We start from the raw sequence: 18,989 nt of genomic DNA on the forward strand, positions 1-18,989 counted from the left end.
CCCCTCCCCCGTTCATGCTCTGTCTCTCTCTGTCCCAAAAATAAATAAACGTTGAAAAAAAATTAAAAAAAAAAGAAATTACAACACGATATAATAATATACGCAATAATAAACGCAAAATAATAATATAATATAAAAATTGCTAAAGAATTTGAATAGTTATTTCTCCAAAGAAGACATACAAGTGTTCAACAGCCATAGGAAGAGATGCTCAGAATCACTAGTCATCACAAAGAGACAATATTTCATACCTGTTAGGATGGTTATTATCAAAAAAAAAAAAAAAGTAAATATTAGAATATGGAAGCATTAGGACCCTTGTCTTTTGTGGTTTATTTATTTATTTAAATTCAAGTTAGTTAACATACAGTGTAGTATTGGTTTCAGGAGTAGAACCCAGTGATTAGAGCAATTGTACAGTTGTTGGTGAGAAGGTAAAATAGTGTAGCCACTATGGAAAATAGTATAGAGGTTCCTCAAAAAATTTAAAATAGAACTACCATGTGATTCAGCAACCCCAATTCTGAATATTTATCCAAAAGAATTGAAATGAGAATCACAAGAAGGTATTTGCACTTCTGTGTCCATTGCAGTATTATTCACATTAGCCAAGCTATGGAAACAACCTAAACGTCCACTGACAGATGAATGGATAAAGGAAATACATACAATGGAATATTATTTGGCCTTTAAAAAAGAAAGAAACCCTGCCTTACTGCTATAACAAATTAACACAAAATTAGTGGCTTTAAAGAACACAAATTTATTATATAACAATTCTGGAGGTCAGACGTCTACAATGAGTGTTATGAAGCCAAAAAATAGATGTTGGTGGGGCTGTGTCCCTTCTGAAGGCTCTAGGGACAAATCTATTTTCGTGTCTTTTCTAACTTCTAGTGGCTGCCTGCATTCCTTGGCCCATATCTCCTTCTTCCATCTTCAAAGCATCACTCCAACCCCTGCTTCAATTGTCACATCTTTCTTACTCTGACCTTCTGCTTCCATCTAAGGACCTTCTGATTATATTGGACCCACAGAGTTGATCAAGTATAATCTTCCCATCTCAAAGTCTCTAATAATATCTGGAAAGTTCCTTTTGTCATATAAAGTAATATTCATAGGTTCCAGAGATTACTATGTGGACATCATTGAAAGAACCATTGTTTTGTTTACCACAGTCATCAAAGATGATACAGTATTTCCAAGGTGTTCTTGGACACTTGATCTTGGAATCCAGCCATCTTTTGTTGATTCCCTTCCTTCAAGCCAACTGCCCCAGGTGATGTGGAACAGCAATGAATGGCCTGGGCTGATCCCTACCCAAATTATAGATTCATGGGCAAAATAAATACCCAAATTATAGATTTGTGGGCAAAATAAATAACAGCAAGTAGGATGATAATTTATCCTAAAATTCTTACCAGACCACCTTCTGTTTAATTCACTTTACTATTTATGTTAGGTGTAACGGTCCATTATTCTATCTTTTTGTGTATTTCCTCCCACATTCCTGTTAAAATTCAACACTGCACAAATTCAATTGTCTGCATCTTATGCTTTTGTACCCAGACTGTTGAACAGTACTAAATAAAATCCTCTAATATTAAAGATAGTGACCATGTCCCGCTTTCCAACCTTAAGTAGGCTCTTGATGTCACTAAACAATTTTTTTTTTTTTTTTCTTTTTTTTTTTTTTTTTAGGTAGGCTCCACACCAAACATGAGGCTCAAACTAATGACCCTGAGACTAAGATTCACATGCTCTGCATACTGAGCCAACCAGGCACCCCTCTTTCCCATTTTTAATTTTCCTCAAACCTCAGACTTCAGCATCTCCCTCTTAGCCACTGATAGCTATTTCTACTTAAAGAAAATAGAAATAATTGATGGTGGAATTTCCTCAAAATGTAGGTTATTCAATAAATAGTTTCAGGATGACTGGCTTTCCATATAGAGGAAAGAAGTTGTATATTTCACCTCACTTTCAAACCAAAAATAAAATATAGATTAAATTTAAAAATCTAATCATAGTACAAGACAATGTGAGTGTCTTTATAATTTCAAAATGGAGAAATTTTGTAAAGACTATGAAGCCCCAAAATACAGCTGTGATTTCATAAAAAGTAAAAGAATCTGGATGAAGAAAAGCTCCATAATCAAATGACAAACACATATGATAGGCAAAGCAGAATTTCTTTTGATTAGAGAGTTCTATAAATGAATAAGGATAACACTAAAAGTCCGAAAGTAGGCAAGATCTATGCAGACAGAACCTAGAAGAAATGTGAATGTTCTTTAATTTTGAAAAGATAATCTTACTTATTATCCAAGAAATGTAAAGTAAAATGAAATGCCGATACTTCCATATCAGATTAACAATGATCAAAAAATATGATGATAGGGGTACCTGGGTGGCTCAGTCAGTTAAGCATCTGACTCTTGATTTCAGTTCAGGTCGTGATCTCATGGTTTACGGTTCAAGCCCCACGGTGGGGTCTGGCTGACAGTGGAGAGCCTGCTTGAGATTCTCTCCCCCTCTCTGTCCCACTCCACTCATGCACTCTCTCTCTCTCTCAAAAATAAATAAACTTTTTTAAAAACTGATTAAAAAAAACTATGATGATACACTATAGATACATTACTAAAAATCAACTGGACAGTATCTGTAAAAGTAAAAAAAACATGTGCTCTTTGACCCAGAAATTTTCTCCCAGGACTTTGTCTTTCAGATATCTATACAAAGCCTTCAGTATAAGAATATTCCCTGTAAAATTGTTTGGTAGCAAAAGGCAATACAGTCCCTGATGAGCTAAGGGGTTAACTAAGATCTTACTTTGCAAAGTACTTAGTGACCTAGTGGAGTCTGGAAGCCCATCCAAGTCAGGTCAGGAGGTAAGCACGACCCAGGACCTGAAGAAATGGGTAGGGGTGAGTCAGATAAAGAAGGATCATAGATAAGAGGATTCACTGGAAATGTAACATCAAATGGGAAAGTACAAGAGTTTGGCACATTTGAGAAACAACATTCAATATCACCAGTAGAAAAATGGCAAGAAGTTAAACTGCAAGGATAAGTAGATCTGACTGCGCAAATCACAAGGAGAAAACACATAAGAAATTTGATCTTTGGGGTGCCTAGTTAGCTCAGTCAGTAAAGCATCCGACTCTTGATCTCAGGGTCATGAGTTCAAGCCCCACATTGAACTTTAACCTATGGACAATGGTGAGCTATTAAAGGGCATCAGATATGTTTTTGAATGTCACTCTGCTGCGTGGAAAATTAATTCTATGGGAATAGACCAGAAGTCAGATCATTTATCCAGTAATATTTACTGGTACCTAGTATGTGTTAGATACTGTCTATTTGCTTTAGGAAAAGAAGAAAAAGGGGTGCCTGGGTGGCTCATCAGTTAAGTGTCCCACTTCGGCTCCGGTCATGATCTCATGGTTCATGGGTTCAATCCCCACATCAGGCTCTGAGCTGACAGCTAGGAGCCTGGAGCCTGCTTCAGATTCTGTGTCTCCCTCTGTCTCTGCCCCTCCTCAGCTCATGCTCTGTCTCTGTGTGTGTCTCTCTCTCTCTCTGTCTCTCTCAGAAACAAACATTAAAAAAAAATTTTTTTGAAGAAGAAGAAAAAAACATAATAATCTAAATAAAAGCAGAAGATGGCCCATAGCCTGGTTTGGACAATGGATGAGTGACCTTGGTATTCCCTGAGATAAAGAACTTGGGTGAAAGAGCCCATTTGCCAAGTGAAGTAAACACATTTGGTTTGGAACATACTGAGTTTGAGGTGGAGATATCAGGTAGAATCTTGTATATACGGGTCCTCAGGAGAAGGCTCTGGACAACACATACACATCTGGGAATAGTGAATGTGCAGATGGTAACTGATCCTTATTGACCAGTCATGTAACAACTACCAAGGTTGGGGCGCCTGGGTGGCTCAGTTGGTTAAGCATCCACCTTCAGCTCAGGTCATGATCTCATGGTTTGTGAGTTCAAGCCCTGTGTTGGGATCTGCTGACAGCTCAGCTTTGGAGCCTGCTTTGGATTCTCTGTCTCCTTCTCTCTCTGCCCCTCCCCAACTTGTGCTCGCTCTCTCTCTCTCTCTCTCAAAAAAAACAAAAAACCACCAAGGTTTTTTTTAATAATCACTATGCCAGAGACTACAGAAATGTATGAAGACAGTTCCTATCTTCACAGAGCTTTCAGTCTAGCGAGAAAGAATCACACTTATGCGCATATAGTTACAAACTGATTTCATTATGCTAAAGAAAAAGTAGCACAGCTTTAATAATAAGATAGAGGTACAGAAGGTAATAAATGACTCTAACAGTGGATTCTATCAAGGACTACATGAGTGAGAGGCCAGTGACGTTACCTTTCCGTACTGTTGCCAAAAATCATCATCATCATCATCATCATCATCATCATCGTCCCAGCCCCAGATCTCCCCAAAGAGAAGTATATCTAGGGAAGAGTGTTCAGACCTTTCAGAAATCAGCTGTGAAATGAAGGGATTACATTTCTGAGGGAGTGCCAGGCTAGGATGTACTGAAGGTGTGGATGTGGTATCTGTAGAAGGAAAGGGCTGAACTTTGGACTGTTTTAATCCTTTAGGCTTTTGCTTCAAGGGTTTTGGCATGCTGCCTCCCAGGCACATGCAGGATCTGGTCTGTGTCTGCTGAGGCTGACAGGTGAAAATTTGAGTGATCAGAAGCCTGGGCTTGGGAATTGAGCACCATGTGTACTTCAGCTCAGGCCCTGTATATCCACATTAGCCCTTAACCTTAAATACCAGTTCATGCTCACACTACTGACAAGAAAGCATCGTCCACAGTTTGGGATGCCCTGCCTCCTTTCTCACCATCCCTGGAACCGTCCCTCCAGATCCTCTCTTTTTGCTGTTATTCGTGATTTCTATGGAAATATCCCCTGAAACTAGGGTGGGGGTCCAAAAAGTGATGGCAATGTAAAACAGAAGGCCTCAGAACCTAGAGACATGAAGACATGCACTCTCTTTACAAAAGTTTTTGTTGAGACTCCGGGTCTAACTCATTCAATATTCGTCTATCTTTTTCAATGTTTTACTTATGTATTTATTTTTGAGAGAGAGAGTTTGGGAGAGGGGCAGAGAGAGAAGGAAACACGGATCCAAAGCAGGCTCTGTTCTTACAGCAGAGTTAATGCTGAGCTCAAACTCAGGAACCCTGAGATCAGGGTCCTGAGCCAGAAGTCAGACACTCAACGTCTTAGCCCCCCAGGTGTCCCCAATATTCCTTTAAATTAGGAGTCACCTGAGCCTTAATCTCCAATCAAATTTTTGTCAACTAGATTTTCTGGAGACTATCATGACAGAGAGGCTCCAATACCCTCCCTTCCCATCTCAGTCACAATGTTTACCTCTTCTCCCTGAGTCAGGAAAAAGGACTGAGCCTCTCTTACCCCCATCCACTTCATAATCTTCATTAGCTGTACATTCAAGAGAATAACAACAGCAGGGCAAATATTTGCTATTTTGTGTATTTTCACTTAAACCATCCTAATTCTGGCTCTATGGATGCTGCAAGGTGGGTAGGAGAAAATTAAGAGAGTGCTACGAGAAATAAAATTTTTAAAAAATTTCAAAGATTAAGATTTCAAAATCTTATCTTACTACACAATACTTTAAAGCTCATATTCAGAGAGATGACCAAAGGAAGAGAAATAAATGTAAAATCTTTGAAAAACAGTAAGTTGTGCTTATTGACGAGCACAAGCTAGAGATTTTTTTTTTTGAGTATTTTTTAAATTTATTTTTGAGAGAGAGAGAGACAGAGTGCAAGCAGGGGAGGGGCAGAGAGAGAAGGAGACGCAGACTCTGAAGCAGGCTCCAGGCTCTGAGCTGTCAGCACAGAGCCCAATGCAGGGCTCAAAGTCAGGAACCATGAAATCTTGACCTGAGTGGAAGTTGAACTGACTGAGCCACCCAGGCGCCCCAGGCTAGAGATATTTAAAGCCACCTGTGAGAAAGGTACGTAGTAAGTTCTTTCTGCCTTGTCTTTCTCATTCTAACCCACTGTAGTTTCGTTTCTGTCCCCAGTCATCTGCAAAACGACTGGCAATTTCTCCAGTGAATTCTTGAAATGCTCTGTTTTCCAGAGAGCCAATGCCATGTATTTGGTTTTCCTTTCACCTAACTGCTTCTTTTCTCACCCCTTTACTGCACCATCTTGTACCTGACTTGTAATTATTGGAGGGAGTAAGGAGTTGAACCTGGACTCTCTTCTCTTCTTTATCAACATTCTGTCCCTAGACAATCTCATTAAGTCTTATGGACTTTGCCACCTCCATATACTCATTGACTTAGCTGAGTAACATCAATGGAGGCAATTAGGTGAAAGTTGTTAGGTTACAGGATACTTACAGGTTTGAAAGTGGGACCCCAAAGATTAGTTATTAATTGTAAATGGTGAAAGAATGTGCCACCAGGGGCACCTGGCTGGCTTAGTCGGTGGAGTGTGTGACTCTTGATCTTGGGGTCATGAGTTTGAGCCCCACATCGGGTGTAGAGATTACTAACAATAAATAAATAAACAAACTAAAAAAAAATATATATATATATATACCAAATATATATACACTCTACCAAATGGTAAGACACCACTAATATTGGGATGACTTTTTGTCAGGTGCCTCCTAATATGATACAATATGCGTACGCAGCACTATAATCAAGTCTCCAAAGAAAAAAAGTCACTCTACAGAAAATACAAGGTTAGCGAAGTATTATATGAATGCTTGAAGAAAATCATCAGGTAACTGGGTATCGTCTCTTCAAAAAGCCAATGTGATGGGCAGGGAGAGGGGCGGGGTAGGGGGCAGGAAACAGTGGGGAGTATGACTGTTCACAAAAAAACCTGCACACAAATGCTTGCAGCAGCTTTATTCATATTTGCCAAAACTTGGAAACTACCTAGATGAAGGTATAAATACATTGTGGTACATCCAGACAATGGAATATTAATCAGGGCTAAAAAGAATGAGCCACATAGCCACAAAAAGCCATGGAGAAAACAAATCCATATTAGTAAGGGAAGCCAACATGGAAAGACTATCTACTGTACAATTCTAACTATGTGACATTCTGGAAAAGACAAAACTATGGAGACAAAAAGATCAATGGTTGCCAGGAGCCGACTGGGGGAGGAAAGGGATGAATAGGTGGAACCCGGAGGATTTTTAGGGCAGTGAAAATGCCCTGTATGGTACCACAAAGATAGATATGTTTAAATCCACAGAATGTACCACACCAAGAGTCAACTGATGTAAACTGTGACTTTGGGTGATTGCAAAGTGTCAGTGTAGGTTCATTCACTGTAACAAATGTAGCACTCTTGTGGGGGATGTGGATAATGAGGGACACTGCAACTGTGAGGTACAAGGGGCTGGCAGGGGGCATAAGGGGAATTTCTGTACCTTCCGCTCATTTTTCCTATGAACCTAAAACCACTCTAAAAACAGTCTTAAGGAAAAAAAAAAAGGAGATGAATAAAGCAAACAAAATGTGAAAATGTGCAGACCTTGGTGGTATGTTGTTGTTTTTTTTTTTTTTTAAGGTATAAAATACATTCTTGGAACAATTAGAGAAATTACAATGTAGATGATAATATGGAATTGTGAATCTTCCTAAGTGTGACAATGGTATTGTAGTCATATGATAGACTGACCTTATTTTTAGAAAATGAATGCTGATGTTTTTAATAAGACTAAAATGTCATGACATAGAAAGAGTAAAATGTCATGATGCCTACAACTTATTTTGAAGTGTTTCAGAAAAACAAATTTAATTTCAAATATATATAGAGAAAGCAAGTATAGTGAAATAAACAATTGTAGAGCTTAGGTAGAAAGTATAAGGCTGTTTGTTCATTAAACTCTTCTCTAAATTTTTCTGTAAGTTTGAAAATTTTTATAATTAAAAAGTTTTTAAAATCCTCCTACATTAGATGACACAAAGACCCGCCCCCCCCAAAAAAATCTGCATTAGCTAAAAACTTACTTATGTACAATTTTCGTTCATTTTGAGGCTTCTCCTCAAAGTTCTGACTCATGTAGCCCTCCTTCCTCATCACCCCCAGCTGACGATATTACCACACACTTAACCGAAAACTGAAACAGATGGGCAGGACTTCCTCATCTTTCCTCTTTTAAATTTTCCAACTGAATATATGTGTCCTCAGATTCTCTTGCCTTTATTCCTTGCAGTACCTTGTATTATTGTTCAAAATACAGTAATTCCAGGGGCAGGATTATACTTCTCCACTCCATTGATGGCAGACTAAACCACGAGACTTGCAGTGTCTCCCTTCAGGAGAATTCTACATCCCTGTCTCTATAAATATGAATTGGACAACAACCTTATTTTCAAACAAGGTCACATTCTGAGGTGCTGTGGATTAGGACTTCAACATGTCATTCTGGGAGGCACAACTTAACCCATAATACCTCCTATCAATTAATTGATCTCACTCCTTGTTATACAAACATACTCTAATAGTAGACCTTTTAAAACTAAGCAAAAAACAGGGCAAAACAAAACTCACAGTCTTTCTTGGATGTTAAATCCACCCCCACTCCCATGCCTTTACCCCTTCCCAGTGTTTGGAAGAGTTTTCTACAATATTGAGAAATATTGTACTATCCTCATCCTTTGGCTGAACTTTTGTACCCCTCCTCCACTAACCTGTGAAATTCAGTGGCCACTTCCAAGAATTTGGCAATGTTCCCTGGAGAGTAGTGGTGGTTTCACAGCTCTGGATATACTGAAAACCATTGAATTCTACACTTTATTTTTTTTTTAAGTTTATTTTATTTTGAGAGAGACAGAGAATGTGAGCGGGGGAGGGGCAGAGAGAGAGGGAGTGAGAAAGAATCCCAAGCAGTCTCCTCACTGTAGGCACAGAACACAATTCCGGGCTTAAACTCACCAACCCTGAGGTCATGACCTGAGCCAAAATCAAGAGTGAGACACTTAACTCACTGAGCCACTCAGGCACCCTGAATTCTACACTTTACAAGGTTGACTTTTAAGGTTTTTTCTTTTCCCCCTGACTTTCAAGCTTCCTTATATAGCATAGCAATTAGCTCTTGATTTCTCATGCATCATATATATTTTCTCCCAGTTTGTCTTTTGACTTGGATAATTATCACTATTATTGTTGCTATTGTTGTTATGCAGATATTTACCAAAATCTATATAGTCTACTTTGTTGATATTTTCACTGTTGGTTTCTGAATTTTATGATATGCTCATAAAAGACTTCCTCCCACCAAGATTATTATATACATTTTCCTCTAGTAATTTTTCCCCACATTTTAAAATTTTTTTAATATGTTAATATGTTTAATATGTTTAATTAATTAATTTATTTTTTTTTATTTTTTTCAACGTTTATTTATTTATTTTTGGGACAGAGAGAGACAGAGCATGAATGGGGGAGGGGCAGAGAGAGAGGGAGACACAGAATCGGAAACAGGCTCCAGGCTCTGAGCCATCAGCCCAGAGCCTGACGCGGGGCTCGAACTCCCGGACCGCGAGATCGTGACCTGGCTGAAGTCAGACGCTTAACCGACTGCGCCACCCAGGCGCCCCTATGTTTAATTTATTTTAATGGGGCACCTAGGTGGCTCAGTCAGTTGAGACTCAGCAACCAACTCTTGATTTCAGTTCATGAGATTGAGCCCCTGTCATGCTGTGCATTGATGGCATGGAGCCTGCTTGGGATTCTCTCCCTCTCTCTCTGGCTCTCCCCCACTCTCATTCTCTCTCAAAATAAATAAATAAACATTTATGAAACCCTTAAAAATAACTTATTTTAGTACAAGTGAGATAGGAAACCAGGAAACAACTATGTTGTTTTAATGATTAAATTCTAATTTATCTTTATTCCCTAATAAATCCCCATATGCATATTTGAGTCTATGAGTTAATTAGTATAAAAAATATCTTTCTCACAAACCTCAGGGTTAAGAGGAAGATCAGATTTGGAGGACAAGATGATGAATTAATATTAAATTTACTTTTAGTTTCTTGGACCTGTGAGTTTGATATACCAGAGGAACATACAGGTAAGATACCTTTTAGGCATCTGGAAATGGGAAAACATAGCTTAGGACAGAGTCATTCATGTAGGTATTAGAGTCACAGAGATGGGAACATCTGAGATAGTGGAATCAAAGGGTATTTTAAAAGTAGAGAGGAGGGGCGCCTGGGTGGCTCAGCCAGTTAAGCTTCTGACTCTTGATTTTGGCTCAGGTCATATCTCACAGTCATGAGATAGATCCCTGGGTTGGACTCTGTGCTGACAGCATGAGCCTGCTTGGGATTCTCTCTCACCCACTCTTTCTGCCCCTCCCCTGCTCTCTCTCTCTCTAAATAAATAAATAAAATTAAAAATAAATAAAAATTAAAATGGAGGAGTGGGGAGGTAAGAGGAGGATATAAAACAGAAGCAACAAAAACCCTTGCTCTTGCCCTTGGGGTATCATTCATTATAATTTAGAGATCTATTTCTTAAACTTGAAAAAAGTGTGCATATCCTATCAAGGAAAAAGTCTTACATTTCTTAGGTCCTAATGAGTTTAGAAATTTAAATACTGTCCATTTAGTTCATCATTTGTACTGTAACAGAACTCAAGGGGTGGAAATGGAACACAATCCAAAGAAGGCTTGAAAGCAAAGAACTTTTTGTTACTTGTTACAAGTTAGGAGGGTGTTGGGGTGGATAGCTCTCAAAGCATTATCTCCCTGTGGGGTTAGTACAGGAAGCTTTTATTCAGTGTATTAGGGGGCAGTGGCAGGGAGCTTGCATGTGCATTAAGGAACATATATGCATATTCTATTACTTACGTACTCTGGTTCAATTGCACATGCCTAGCACATCAACATGTTAGAGCATACATTGTATGTTCAAAAACTGGTGGAAAACCCCACCCATTGGAGAAGATCTTAGTATTATAATGAGCTAAAGGTAACTTCAGGACAGCTCAGGGGGAATTGTGTGTTCCAAATTCATTCAAAATGGCTCATACAAGGGGTACCAGGCAAAACACCTACTCAGGTGTCTGCTTGGCAGGAACTACTGGTCCTGCAAAACAAAACACATTTTGTGCCTCCCCCCACCCCACTTCTGCTGATAGCTTGCATCCTAGAGAACACTACCAATGCAATGGTTAACACTACCTCAAACTAGTATCCTGGATATTGTTGACTGAATCTAAGGTTGTGACCCAAATGCCCAAAATATGACTGTGATATTGTTTTGAAATTGAGGTATAAATTACATATAGTAATACAGTGAAATGAACAGCTCTTAATTCTTTTTTTAAATTCTATTGCAACTTATTTTTAAACATTTTTATTATTAATTTTTAAAATATTCTATACAGCCAATATAGAGCTTGAACTCAGGACTCTAAGATCAGAGTCACATGCTCTACCAACTGAGCCAGCCAGCCAGCCTCCCCCATATCATAATTCTTATAGTTTGATAAGCATATTGAAGATATAAAACTGTCAAGATAGAGGCGCCTGGGTGGCTCAGTCAGTTGAGCATCTGACTTCGGCTCAGGTCATGATCTCACAGTTTGTGAGTTCGAGCCCCACATCAGGCTCTGTGCTGTCAGCTCAGAGCCTGGAGCCTGCTTCAGATTCTGTGTCTCCTTCTGTCTCTCTGCCCCTCCCCCACTTGTGCTCAATCTCTGTCTCTCAAAAATAAATAAATGAAAAAAATTTTAAGCTATCAAGATATAAAATGTAAAAAAAAAAAAAAGATATAAAATATTTCCATTATTTGGGAAAGTTCATTTATGGCCTTTACGATCAATCCCTACCTTTCCCCCTCAAGCTAGTTTCTTTTACCATAGATTAGTTTCAACTGGTTTTAGAATTTCACATATATGGAATCATACTCTCTTGTGTCTAGCTGCCTTAACTCAGCATAATGATTTTGAGTTTCATTCATATAGTTCGTTTCTTTGTATAGCTAAGTAAGATACCAGTACTATGAATATACCATAATCTACTTATCCATTCATCTATTAATGGATATTTGAGCTGTTTCCAATTTTAGGTTGTTTTGAATTCAGCTGCCATGAATATTCTTGCACAAGTCTTTATGTACATGTGCTTTAATTTCTCCTTGGTGATCATCTAGAAACAGAATTACTGAGTTAGGGGTTCAACTTTATAATAAATTACGAGTTTTCTAAAGTGGTTGTATCATTTGATACTCCCACTAGCAATAAATGAGCAATCTAGTTGCTGAAAATGCTTGTTAGCATACGATATTATCAGTCTTTTAAATTTTAACCATTCCATTAGGTATGTAACGGTATTGTAACCAAACTAACATAAATTCAATCCTTGGTAAGTCACAGGTAAGAGCTACACCCCAGGTGGAGTTGTCACACACAGTAAACTTTATTTGCAGCAAATAAGGAGATCACAGGGAATAGATTCCAAAGCTATGAGTCCCTGAGCAAGGGTGAATGGATTCCTTTTATTCAGGGTTAGGATGCAAGTAGAAAGGGGAACCTCATCAGCATATGTAGAAGCAGGCATAAGATTGTGCATGCGCCTTAAGGAAACATGCCTATACATGTGTTCTGTGAATGAGGCTTGTTCCCTGCTACCGCCCCCCACCCCCCCCCCCCCCCCCCCCCCCCGCCGGGTGGAGATTTTAGTATTATAATGAGGTAAAGGTAACTGTCAGTCACCCCACAAATCATTCAGTGGTCCATTTCCACAGGCATGAGTCGGGGGTTGAGCTCAAACTTGTCTGGAGGTCTGGGCCAGCAGATTCTTTGCCCTACCATTTGATACTGCTTGAGGGGTAGTTGCCGTTTCGGGATACTCTGTTCTTCAGGTCTTTTGCCTGAGTTAAGAGATAAGCTGGAAAGAAGAGCTTAAGGAAAAATGTGGGACAAAGGTCGGTGGGTATAAGCAGGTAAGTAGTAAAGGTCAGGTCTTGGGGTCTAGCCGGTGACAGTATTTCAGTATGATTTTAGTTTGCATTTCCCATATGCTGAGCATCTTTTTATGTAATTACTGACCAATTTTCTGTCTTTGTTAAGTATGTGTTCAAAGTGTGTCCTTTTTTTAAGTTTATTTATTTTGGGGGGGGGGGCAGGGAGAGAATTCTAAGCAGGCTCCACACTGTCAGCGCAGAGCCCCACGTGGGGCCTGAAACCACGAATGGTGAGTGAGATCGTGACCTGAGCCGAAACCAAGAGTTGGACACTCAACCGACTGAGCCACCCAAGGTGTCCCAAAATTGTGTTCATTTTTTAAATGATTAAAAAAAAACAAAACAATTGAGTTGTAGTGTTGTCAATAACCAACCTCTGTGTTTCGGATCCAAAATCTAACATGAAGACAGAGTTTGGAATAAAGAGGAACAAAAGCTTTATTGCTTTGCAGGGTAAAAGCAGCTGCAGCAGGCCATGGCTTTCAAAAACTGCAAGCCCCCTTCCTGCCCACCCCCTCTGCAGACAAAGAGGCTGGAGGATTTTATAGAGAAATAGAGGATCTAGCCAGTTTAGACACGAATTGTGTATGTGTTTTCAGGGTGGAACTGGGTTCCTGAAACAAAAGGCTAAGAAGGGAAGGTTTACTGAATGGAGGAGGGAAGGAAGGTTGGAGGAAGAGAGGGAAGGGGTTATTCAGTTTAAAATCAAGCTTTGCTGAAGCATTCGTGCAGCCATTTTGATTTTTGTTCAGCTTTATGCGTTTTTAAAATAAGTTACTTAAGTAATCTCTACACCCAATGTGGGGCTTGAACTCACAACCCCAGATCTAGAGTCATGCCCCTCTAACTCAGCCAGCCAGGTGCCCTTCAACTTCATGCTTTCAAGCAGTTTCAACAGGTGTACTTTAAATATTCTGACTAGAAATCCTGTTCAGATATATGCACCAAGATTTTTTTCCCTCAGTTTGTGATTTGCCTATTTGTTAATATTGTCTTTTGATGGGTACAAGTTCTTTTATTTTGATAAATTTTAATTTATCAATTTTAAGAAATTGTATAGTCCTCCATTACTTATAGACCTTCTGCATGTCTCATAGAGTTTACTACGAGCTGTGTGCCCTAAGTGTGTAGAATATAACGAGTTAATATAGAGTTAGCTCTATCTAAATGGCAATTTTTTTTTATTGTTCTTAAATTGTTACAGAACCATAGTCCAGAACAATGGTTCAAATTTAACTGAGCATATTAATTGTCCTTGAAATAGTTAAAAATAAGATTATTGGACTTAACTCCTACAGAATGACTTAGTTTCATAGGTTCTGGGGTACAGACAGGTTTGGGAATTGCTGATCTAGAAGTCCTTAATGCCTGGCCAAACTTAAAGCTACTCAATCTACCATTTTCTCAGTCAGAAGGCAGATCAGTGTTAATAGAAATGACCTGCTGCATTTTAATTGTCGGGAGCTGTTACCACCAGTGCCTTTTAATGTCCTTTGAAATAGTTAATGAGGAGACACCGGGAGGAAAAACACTGAAAAACTTTACAAAGATTCTGTTGTAATAACCATAATGTGTAACTGAATAAAATATTTCAGAATAGGAATCAATCAATTGCATGATCTGCCTTCTTTCCATCTGTGAGCTCTTGCTTTTCTTCTTCCAGAGAAAATTGCAACAAGTATTCATAGGAAGTTTTTTTTTGCTTCTTTGTTTCTTCTTTAAAAAAAACAACAATAAAACAACACTGGTTCTCCTAATGGTTTTGCAATGGACCTTAACTTGGCAGGCAATTAAACATGAAACTTCTCATTGGGTATTTTCAAGACTGCCAGGGGGAATCAGCTGCCAGTTTACTGCAATGTGGAAAACTGCATGAGATTCTGGGATTGGAATCAAAATGCTAATTTAAAAGGTCGAGTGAAGCTGAAGCTCACGTTTTTCCGTGCCTGCGCTCTCTTCAGGCAGAACAAAGACCCAGGCAGAAGAGGCAGAGACTCATCCCAAGTCTGTTTTCCTGAGATATTTTGGAATCATGCCTGAAATGCCGGAGGACATGGACCAGGTAAGAGCCAGATATTCAAGAAATGAAGCATTCTGGAGTTAGTTTCTTTTAAAAGCATCCCAGTGAATGGTAAAAACCAAAAAGGTGTGTTAAAAGAAGAAAAAAAGAAACGGGGTATCATTCATTTCTTTAAAACATGTAACTTTGGAACATGGAAGAATAAACCAAGTTTAATTATTGACCCTGGGAACCAGGTTATGGAGAGCTCAGCTAAGACTCATTAACTGACAAAAATTAAATGCAAAACAGAACAGCAGCTTCATTTGCCACATTAAATGCAATGATGTAGGTGAAGGTTCTATGTAACTAAGGATTTTATCTGTAATTGTGTGCTCCAGCCTTTCTTTGTCTTAGCATGAACTGAATCTGCTAACATAACTTTTAGCTCCAGGCTGCTCTCTTTAAATTTATAGACTTAGCCACCACACGAACTTGGATATTGTCTACAACAATGGCATTTTTGTTCACAAAGAAACTTTCATCTTTAAAGAGAATGATAAAAAACTATACATGAACATATACCTTTAGAACTATATGCAAGTTTTACCTGGGAGCTATCAGACCAGGTTCTCAAAAGTAGGTGAGAAAACTCTTGTTCCTAACTCTACACAAGGCTGCTCTGCAAAAAAAAAAAAAATGCAATGAAATCTTATTCACATTGAACACTTACTTTTTTTATTAATAGAAAAATTAGGTTGCATCGCAACGTTGTATCTAGAAATAAAAAAAAAAAACAAAAATCTCCCAGTTTTTAAAGGAGGAGGATTAGGAGGATCTTAAATTTGCCTCTCCTACCTCCCACCCATACTCACCTTTCTCTTTGTCTGCAGATTATGAATGTTTAATGCTGGGGACAGTCCTCTCAAGGACTGTCTGAATAATGCCAAACTGATTAAGGGTAGCAGCTTGCATAAAAATAAAACTCCGAAAACGAGGGGCCTCAGGTTCTCTTCCCCCACCGTTCCAAAAAAAAAAAAAGACTGTTAACACGAATAAAGAAATGAGTTCTTGTTGGGGGGTTGGGCAGAAAGGAAATTCACGGGGCTCAGACAAAGAAAAACTTTTTCAAAAGGCTGCTTAGTCTTTGGCTCTAAAGTAAACTAAAGGGATTATGAAAAGAATCCCTTTTAAGAAAAACCCAAGCATCGGTCACACTTGTGAGCGACTTTTCAGTTTTGGTATCGTGTATGTCTGAATAAGAACACTCGGATTGGAGCGGTGAAATGTTGGCGAACCCTACAGGGTCTATGGCGGGTTTTTTTTCCTGAGTAAATCTCGCAGGCATTCCAACTGATAGACATTTTGCTGTTTTGAGCTAGGAAGGAAACCAGTTGCCTGAGAGGTCGTTCTCAACACTTAGAGCTGTTGTTTCTGATTTGTTACTTTTAAGAAGTCATACAGGTGGTGGAAGGTCCAGACATTCCTCTGTCTCTTGGTTTCGTCCTTAATTTACGATGGTTACGGAGGCCAGGCTGGCGTAGCCTGACGGGGCAGTTCCTAATGTGATGCTTCTCAAAGGTGGTCGGTGGGGTTTTGACTCCTGTTAAATCCACTAAAATGTAGAGTCCCTGGTTTTATATTACCGCAGATTTTCATTCTGTAAATACAGGTAAAGTCCGAGAATCTGCGTTTTGAAGAGGCACCCAAGTTATTCCTCCCCTTACCCTCTTCTTTTTAACTTAAAAATAGTTTGATTTATTTGGAATTTGACACATACTACATTTTAGCATCCCAGAACGACAAATGGGTTGTTGAGGTTGTTAATGATTCAGATGCCAGGACTTGTATTTTTATTCTTCGTCTTTCTAAATCTCTGTAAAAAACATTCCTAATGCTGTACGTCCACTGTGCTCCCTCCTTCCCTTCTTACCTAAGCACACCCCATGGCTTTAAAATGTTTTCTCCTACTAAACGTATTTTATGCTCAGTTGATTCCCAGGCACTGCTTAGTCTGCAAACTTGAAGCCTCAGGCGATCCAGTTTAATCCTTCCCTAGTCAAGAAGAGAGACTAAGAGAGAAAATAGTACATAAAATAAACAATCTTCCCCAAAACAAAACTTGTATTCATTGCCTAAGGCCAAGGCCTTTGTTTTGTGTATCCCTTTAAGAGTTGGGGGGTGGGCTGGCTGCGTACTGGACGCTGCCCGGCCCCTTTCGGAGGCATTCACGGAATGTGGCCAATCATCGGGCGCGGCCTTGGCGGCGGAAGCCGGAAGCAGTGAACAGAGGGTCGGCCCGGACCTAGGGAGGCGGGCCGAGGGCGAGGAAGCTGCGGCCCGTGGCGATCCTGGGCTGGAGGAAGTGGCGGTCGCTGCGGCTGCGGCGCAAAGACGGCGGGCATGGTGGGGCGAGAGAAGGAGCTCTCTATCCACTTTGTTCCCGGGAGCTGCCGGCTAGTGGAGGTGAGGGAGTCGACCTGGGCGTCTCTTGCAACCGGGAGTGCAGAGGGGGACGAGCCAGGTCGAGGGGGAGGGAGGGCTTGGGTGGTTTACCTTGCGCATCCTGCAGCAATCCTAGCCCCCAGCCCTGAGTCGTCTCAGCACCTCCTTCCTAGCTCCGGGAGGAGAGGGCGGCGCCACCGAGTTTGTTTACCTCGGCGCACACCCGTTTGTGTTTGCTCTTCCAGCCCTGCGGCAGGAAAGGAGTAGGTCTGGTTTCACTTTCTTGTCTTCTGTCTCCCCTCCCAGCAACGAAGAGGCGTTTTTCTGAGCTGTTTCGATTTTGGTTTTATCTTTCTGAATTTCTTTTTCATTCTTTGTTCATATCCCTCGATCCTACCAGTTCTTATGTCTGAGAAAGTAGGGGAAAGTGGCTTTTCAGAAATAGCAGTTTTAGAGATGACAACTTACTGAACTTTTAAGTTTTGTGCAAGGCACTGTATTATGCACTTTACATGCATTATTTAATCGTCATAACTATGAGAGGATTTTTGCTCCATTTTACAGATGAGAAAATTGAGGCTTGTAGGGTGAGTCCTTGGCCCAAGTTCATTAAGTAGGCTTGGAACCGACAAATCTCTTTCACTTTCTCGGGCTTTGAACCGCTACAGAGATTGCATAAAGGAAGGTTGTTACGGTGGGAGAGCTATCCCAGGTATTGCGCTTCCTCCATTCTCTCTCATATTTCATTACAGGCCTCCCCACATTCAATCCACAGAACTGCTAGAATTTATCTAGCAGTGGGGATAAAAAGAAATGTTAATGCCTAGACCAATGTCTTATGAAAATAAGAGACGGTATGGGAGGTGGCTGTTTTTGATAATGCAGAATTTTTATGCTTTCAAGATACAGCATAGTTAGTGTTTCTAATCACTTTGGGATTTGGGAGGTTAAGTTAAATTTACGTGTTGTTCCTATATGTGCTCCTAAAGGTACTGAACACATAACGTTACATATTGTTTACATATATATGCATAGGTGTATGCAAAGCTTAATCTTTTTTTCACAGTGGGAGTTCTGCAGACTAATGAAAATAGGTTTTCAATAGGTTTTCATGATTTCCTTCATTAAAAGTGATACAGCCTAAATCTTTTTTTTTTTAATTGTTTTTTTATTTGAATGTAATCTGTACATCCATCAGGGCCCTCTAACTCACAGCCCCAGATTCAGATTGTATGCTGTGCAGACTCAGCCAGCTAGGTGTCCCCACGCTAAATCTTGACACATACTTGCTGCTTTCTCAAAACATACAGAATTAAAATTCACTTGTGAGAATGAGGACTGCCTTGCATATTGTGTTGGAGAAGACAATTGTACTGGTACCTGTTTACACTGTCTTGTAGGATAGTAATAGGGTAACAGTAGGAGTTAGACCAGTGTTGCCTAGGTACTCAGGGGATCTTGAGTTAAGTCTTGAGTCCGGTACAGTCTACTCAAAAGATCTGCCTCCAGGGGAATGTTGTATGAGGAAGGGG

The 18,989-nt window shown here is 39.7% G+C and overlaps 1 protein-coding gene and 1 long non-coding RNA gene across 4 annotated transcripts in view; one reads left to right on the forward strand and one right to left on the reverse strand.

Moving 5' to 3' along the window:
* LOC121010459 (uncharacterized) lies at positions 1 to 17,705 on the reverse strand. 2 transcript variants are annotated; one of them, XR_005781180.1, is made up of 5 exons: positions 17,569 to 17,705; positions 16,946 to 17,067; positions 15,888 to 16,672; positions 15,623 to 15,694; positions 1 to 29 (listed from the first exon to the last, which is right to left on the reverse strand). It is a non-coding gene; the product is annotated as an uncharacterized LOC121010459 (long non-coding RNA). The 2 variants fall into 2 exon arrangements; XR_005781177.1 differs by lacking the exon at positions 17,569 to 17,705 and having other exon boundaries at positions 16,946 to 17,277.
* MAT2B (methionine adenosyltransferase 2 non-catalytic beta subunit) overlaps positions 14,912 to 18,989 on the forward strand; it is an 18,268-nt gene continuing 14,190 nt past the window's right edge. Inside the window, exon 1 of one of the 2 annotated variants that reach the window (XM_040444137.1) lies at positions 14,912 to 15,075. In XM_040444137.1, the coding sequence (XP_040300071.1) occupies positions 15,046 to 15,075 (30 nt within the window). In that variant the 5' untranslated portion in view covers positions 14,912 to 15,045. Of the gene's footprint in view, positions 15,076 to 17,316; positions 17,479 to 18,989 lie in introns of those variants that run through there. The other variant, XM_040444127.1, reaches the window with a different exon arrangement.

The sequence above is a fragment of the Herpailurus yagouaroundi genome, unplaced genomic scaffold (assembly GCF_014898765.1).
Source record: "Herpailurus yagouaroundi ecotype Mexico unplaced genomic scaffold, PumYag 29, whole genome shotgun sequence".
Lineage (NCBI taxonomy): Eukaryota > Metazoa > Chordata > Mammalia > Carnivora > Felidae > Herpailurus > Herpailurus yagouaroundi.